Source organism: Mycena indigotica (assembly GCF_014461135.1).
Source record: "Mycena indigotica strain 171206Taipei chromosome Unknown Mind.scaff0005, whole genome shotgun sequence".
In the NCBI taxonomy this organism is placed as follows: Eukaryota; Fungi; Basidiomycota; class Agaricomycetes; order Agaricales; family Mycenaceae; genus Mycena; species Mycena indigotica.
This window is the reverse complement of record NW_023503004.1, coordinates 1,182,599-1,189,004: the sequence shown is the minus strand read 5'-3', so window position 1 is coordinate 1,189,004 and position 6,406 is coordinate 1,182,599. Positions and strand designations below refer to the sequence as shown.

The 6,406-nt window shown below is 55.0% G+C and overlaps 3 protein-coding genes across 3 annotated transcripts; 2 read left to right on the top strand and 1 right to left on the bottom strand.

The window, feature by feature from the left end:
* Positions 1-1,584: 1,584 nt before the first annotated feature.
* On the bottom strand, positions 1,585-2,708 carry MIND_00572200 (uncharacterized protein; the record flags this gene model as incomplete). Its single annotated transcript, XM_037362487.1, has 2 exons — positions 2,023-2,708; positions 1,585-1,969 (listed from the first exon to the last, which is right to left on the bottom strand). Exons 1-2 carry the CDS (start codon positions 2,325-2,327, stop codon positions 1,585-1,587), a joined length of 690 nt encoding a protein of 229 aa, XP_037220408.1. The 5' UTR covers positions 2,328-2,708.
* A 479-nt stretch (positions 2,709-3,187) lies between these two features.
* On the top strand, positions 3,188-3,511 carry MIND_00572100 (uncharacterized protein; the record flags this gene model as incomplete). Its single annotated transcript, XM_037362486.1, has 1 exon — positions 3,188-3,511. The coding sequence occupies one exon, from the start codon at positions 3,188-3,190 to the stop codon at positions 3,509-3,511; it is 324 nt and encodes a 107-aa protein (XP_037220407.1).
* An 812-nt stretch (positions 3,512-4,323) lies between these two features.
* Positions 4,324-5,335, top strand: MIND_00572000 (uncharacterized protein; the record flags this gene model as incomplete). Its single annotated transcript, XM_037362485.1, has 4 exons — positions 4,324-4,457; positions 4,657-4,761; positions 4,817-4,979; positions 5,033-5,335. 4 exons carry the CDS (start codon positions 4,324-4,326, stop codon positions 5,333-5,335), a joined length of 705 nt encoding a protein of 234 aa, XP_037220406.1.
* Positions 5,336-6,406: the final 1,071 nt, after the last annotated feature.

Sequence of the window (6,406 nt, the reverse complement as noted above, 5' to 3'; positions counted from 1 at the left end):
GTACTTTAGCTTGATTATAAACGTTACTTGCACTCCTCCTCTGTGCGGAACGACTCCAATAACTCTCCTCTCTTCTCTTGTCCTTCAACCGGACTTCTCTCCGCTCCGACTCCGCTCCAGTCCGGTTGGTCTTGTGTTCATTCGTGTCAGGCAGCTACTGGCTTGTTAGCTATAGTAGAAACCCCCTCTGTTCTGCATGGCACTTGACAAAGGGGTTACATATACTTGCATATTCTGCGTAGCGCTGTAAGGTCCATAGTACTGTGTGTGTATATAGCAGCTATGATGAGCTATGCTATGCTACAGTAGACTAACCATAGATACCACCTGTGACTATGGAGTGCTATGACAGTGCTATATAGTCGGCACCTTGCCTACGGAGCTACAACTGCTATTGAAGCCTCTGTAGCGCTATTGAAACAGGAACCGTGCTACTCAACTGAGTCGAGTCGAAACGCCTCCTTGCCGATATCCCTAACCAGCCATTTGGGACTTATGCTAGTTCTTAGACATGCGCTGTACCCATGAAACAAACGAAAACAGTGGTTTTCTGTGTGTGTTCCAAAATGCGGCTTATCAGTGCCATCCAGAACTGTGGTTCAAATGGCGACCACACTGAAATCGTTCAAAGACACTGATCATCAACACAATAATGTACAAAACTACTAATGAGAAAAGGATCTCAAGCCAACCATTGTAGGTGGCGACTTCACTCCTACCTACCACAATGTAACAACCCTCTTTGGTGATGGTACTATACCACGCCACTGTCCTTATCTCTGCTGAAGACAGAGACCGCCAGTGACACTGTCTCCCACATTGCCAACCTCCAATTTTTGGTCTCCTCCCAGTTGATCAAGCCATTTACAGACCAAGCACAGAAGGAGAATTCCAAATTTATAAGGGGTCCTACACTATGTCGAATAGATTTATTCAGTGATCACTCTTGAAATTTGTTCCTACTACAAGTAATGTATTGTTTTATGGAATCACCATATATAATAGATCATATAGGATATCTATCAGAAGCAGGGCTCAATCAGATCCAGAATAGTACTATTGGTGAGTACATAGACTGGGAAAATAGCTATGATCATCCATCTCACTATATTTGAATATTCTGTGACTATAATATAGTATTGCTATAATATAACATAATAGATTCAAACATAATATATTCAAACATAATCATATTCAAGAGATCAACAAAGGGCATAATATATTCATAATATTCTGAATGTATTCAATATTTAATCAACCATAGTATAATTCTAGCCAGCATTATGCTGAAGGCCGTCGGCGTGGGCATGTGTGTCATCGTCCGACGGCGCCCGAGGGCAGCAGCCTCGGACACCCCCCTCAAGAGTGCGTGCCTCCCGGACCGGTGCCGGTGCACTTGATGACGGCGACTAATGGGGCGCACATGTACAGGTATAACTGGCAGAGCATTGGTTTTGCCACGCTGTAGACGGAACCTGTCGACTTGATGTCGTTATTATAATGTAACGCTACTAACGCAATCACTAGTACAATTCAGGGTCATTCTACACATTTTGTTTTCGGTTTGTACACAGTACAGTACGGCTACGCCTGCCCGCGTTCCCGGCGCCACTTCCAGCCCTCGGGGTCGAGGTGCCTGATGAGCGCGCCCTTGCCCTTGAACGTCTTGCGGCAGTAGAAGCACTCGACAGTCGTGTTCCCGCCCGTGAGGCGCTGCCACGTGGTCGGCGGCGCGCGGGCGCTCCATGCGAAGCTGACGAGCGCGTCGGTGAGAGGGATGTCCATCGGCGCAAGGTTGTACGCCGCGGGGCAGCGCGACGCCGCCGGCGAGGGCGGGGAGTCCCGGGCGGGTGCGGCCGGCGCGGATTTCGGCGCACTCCGGACCCGGGCCGGAAGTGACTTGCGTTTTTCGGGCGTGCGCGGCATCGGCGGGGGCCGGGCGATCGTGCTCTCGAGCAGCTGCCGTTCGCTAATTGGCCTCAAATAAGCACAAGCTATGTGAGGAAGGGGGAAAAAACACACGCGATGGCACGCTTTACGCGGCGCTCGAGGATGGCTGCGAGCGAGCGCTCGTCGTCGCTTGTTAGTGGCGGCCAAAGCGAGCGGTGGACATGAACGAGCGCGGGGTCACGCAGCACGCGCGGGTCGGGCGTGGTGCGCAGGCTGCCGGTACTACTTGCGGAAGTGGAATAGGTGGAAAAGGATGTGGTGGAGGTGGGTGACGCGGGCGGGGACGACGACGACGCGGTAGACCGGGAGGTCCGCGGGGAGGACGCGGGGGAGTATTGGAAGCCCGGGTACTGGCGCTTCAGGTTGTACGAGGCCATAGGGTGTGGTGGGTGGTCGGAGCGACAAAGGTTTAGGCGAGCAAGAGTCGATAATGAGTGTTTCGCGTGGGAGCGGCACGGCGCGGCGTTAAGGGTTAACGAGAGAGTGGTTATGGGGTCGCTACTGTGGAAGGCTGTCGGTGGTGTTAGAGGGATTTCGCAGCTACCGACGGGGGTTATATAGCGCAACACCAGACAAAGCGCATAGACCGCTGCCAGAGTGCGGCGGGAAGCCTACAATGCGCATTGTGAACGATGCACAATAAACGGGACAAAGCGCAGGATCGTTATAGAACCTAGAGGATGGCGGTCGCCGTCTTGGCGTCGAGCCCAGAAGACCACGATTGGCTTCTCGCTGCACAGCGCGAATTCCGAGCGGAGGGCCACGTCGTAGAAGAAGGTAAGAAGAAGAAGAGAATGACGGCATCACTACTGCGGAATGTCACAGATGTGACAGATCGTGAAGTGAGCACATCAAATTGAGGATGATTCAGAATAGTTGGAAAATTTGTGGAAAATAGTGCTACTGGGATTTGCAACACTCCGGAGTTTGCCGCAAGTTTACCGTGAATCCGAGTCCTGCTCCCGAAAGTTGTTTTAAAAACTTAAAAGTACTGGATTTTGAATGATTTAAATCATAAATTTGGGCTTTACTTGCCTTCTGACAACTTTCCCAAGTTGTTTCCAAGGAGAAACACTCTAAATAAGTCCAGTGAGCTCAACACCTTCCCCCAGCTGGTGTGATCATGAACAACTTGGATAATCTTGCTCTCCGACGACCTCGGCTTGGCGCTGTTTGGCAGTGACAGCTGATGCACCGCCACCGCCACTCTTCTCTTCCGCCTTGACAACGAACGAGCATGTCTCCGCCGCCGCTGCCCACGAAGTCCGTTCACGAACCACTAGCGGTGGAAAACGGGGCGCCCCTTCACCCTGCACGACCCTCTGGCCCCACACAGACCGACTACCCCGCGTATGACGATGACGATGATGAGGCGGTGCCTCTGCGTCGGGCAAGACCGGTGCTGGACGATGAGGAGAACGCTTTGGGAGACACAGCGTACGCCCGGGACCCGCGCTTCGACCCGCCCGCGCCGTCGCCCTGGAAGCGGGCCGCGCTGCTGCTGATAATAGTCGCACTGTTTTACCTTGCGTTCCGGCTGAAGGGCGGGCGTAGGGGGTAAAGGGGGAGGAGAGAGATGAGGGTGGCGACAAGGTACGTGCGTTAGTGTGCTGAACCCGGGTGATTGACTGACTTGGTTTGTTGGTACCCAGGAGGAACGGAACACAGTTGGGGGGGGCATGAAGGACTAGACGGACGGACTTTTCGAACACTTTCTGCGCAATCATATACCATCTCAAATTCTCCTCTCCGCCTTCAATTATCTTGTGGAGAAAGGCCGGCATCCTCTATCACTGCCATCTCTCAGCCATCTACTCCAATGGGCCCTCTCCTCCAGGTCGCATGAACCGCATCACCTTCTACGCGTCTCCCGCCATTGCGCCGCTCGTCCACACCTTGGTTGTGACGGGAGCGAAAGGAAACCTGATTAACTACTCAGCACATACGCTGTTTCTCGGAGATCGTTCAAGTTGCCTGTCTGCGACGCTCCTCCTCATTCACGTGTTTACGAGGTCCTCTGGTGACCCGTTGACCCCCCGCGCGGGGGCGGCCCAGCTGAAGGGCCCGCTGTGTCTCCATATGAGCCGGTTCTTCCTGACGTGGCATCAGACGCCCGCTCCCGCCCCGCGGCTAATGCAATCACACACTTTTTTCAAGTTTCGCTGACTGATTTTTGTGCAGAGGTTATTGCGGGGCTGGGGAGGAGCCCGAGGGGATCTGGAAAAAAAGCGCGTATGCAGCAGATCGCGGGACGTGTACATACTTAGTTGCGGTTTGCATAAACTCCTGGTCAGCGGCGTGGGTTGATCAAACAACAGACAGTGGACCGCAGGCGCTGGTGGGCAGCCTTCATCACCGGAATGAGCCAGACAAATGCGAGCTGACGCGTCGGACGCGCTTCCGTTGGATGAGGCGATCCTGATGCTGTGGCGTCGGCAGGCAGCCGTGTCGCTCCCGTTGGCGTTTGACCGCAGTAGCCCGTCACGTCGGGATCTTCGTGTCGATCGGTGCGCATCCCGCTCTCCTGCCAATTACCTGCCAATGTGCGATAGAATATATTCCCCGCCGATCCGGGGCCCTATTTTTCCAGCCCACACATCACGCACTCGGGATTGTCGGGCGACACGACGCGGGCCCTAACCCCCGATATTTGGCGGAAACTCGCGATTTCGGTGTCATCTATCTGAAGTGCCTGGAATTTGGCAGACGCATGCCGATCGAGCAAATCGGGAGGTCGTTACGACTTAGCGCCGGGCGTCTCAAGCTGAGTGTATATAACCATGCACTGTATCCTCTTCTCCGTCCCCCTGTGTCAGCCCCGTCCTGCTCGCTACCACCAGTGTGCGATGTATGCTTATGCTTACAGTTCTGCCAGTGAGGCGGGACCATCCTCTTTTCTCCATCAAGAGCTTATCGCCAGCGGCAGTCAGCGACGGCCACCACAGCGCCGGCGAGACGCCCTCGGGGGTAGCAATGACACGCTGCGGACGTCGCTCGCCTGCATCAACTGTCGGCGGCGCAAGCGCAAGGTGTGTCCCCCACTTGCACACTTCCCCGCGCCGATGTTCATCATGTTTCACAGTGCGTGCCCTCGACAAACCCCGCCTCTGTCTCCTGCATCCGCTGCGAGATCTTGCGCCGCCCCTGCGTGTACCCTCCCTCAAGTTGTCCGAGCGCCGGCGACGACCCACAGCCGCGGTTTCTCCCGGCGGTCACGCCGATCAACTTCGCCGCGATGCAATGTCCAGAGCCTAACGCGCCGCCGCTTCCGTACACAGGCCCACCCCCGCTCCATGCGGTGCCGCGCTACTCAGACGGAACACCATATCCTGATCTTGCACTTTATCATCCGAGTCATTATCGCGTCGATGGCGGGGAGAGCTGACTTGGGACTCGGAGGGAATGCTTACACCGGAATAGGGATTCGATTTCGGAGTTTGTGTTGCTGCTGCTGCATAGGTACATACTTAGCTACATTCGGAAGAAATGTGGAAAATTACTTGCTACCTGAACTCAATTCCCTATTTCGCCTTTCTAAGACACTATTCCTTCAGGTACACACACCACAAATTTAAAACCTTCTTTTCCAACACGAGGGTGCTGTGAGTAACTCATTACTCACACCTGTTTCGAACCCGGTTTCGGGAAACAGGTGGTCTGGGTAAGGTAATCACTCTCAGGCTCGGCCCGCCGGCCACTTGCCAGTAGACCGATGAAAAAGGAGGAAAGATACTTAGCAGGTGTCAAAGCCGCTGTCAGGGGAACCTCCCTTTCGGCCCCTCGGAGACGATCCCGATTCCGGTCCGACTCCGGTTCCGACTCCGGTGATCGCATCACCGCCTCCGTCAGGCGCATCGCCGCCCCCGCCTGGCGATCCCCCTGGGACCTGGCCTGCGACATGGCGCAGGCATACTGCACGGAGCAACGATCAACCTTGGCGCGTCAAGAGCGCAGTATATAGTTCCGCTACCTAGCAGGCGGACCCTTAGAGTTTCTTCTCTTTGGATCCTCCCCTGCTAGGTCAGCTTCATTTGTATTTGCTTACCAATGTTCACCCTTTGGATCCTCCCCTGCTAGGACCTTGATCTCAGGCCTCCGGGGTTGCCCTTACAGCAGAAGAAACTCTCTACGGGATCAACCGGACAAGATTGCTAGGTTCGGCGCTGACTCAGGCTCGGAATACGAGTCCGTTCCGCCCTCGTCACCGCCCCTACCACTTGTCCCCTCCTCCTCTGTCACTCCTGTCGTCCCCCGCACCTGTCATGCCTTCCGGAGCTACTCCTGACGCTGACACTCGGCTGGATGCACTCGAGGCGAAAAATCGACCGCCTAACTGAGGCCCTTACTTTTCTCACCACCCAGGCTTCCGCTGCCGCTGCCGCCGCTAATACTGCTGGCGGACCCCAAACAACACCACCCCCGGAGACGTCGATTCCGACTCCGACTCCGGCTCAGG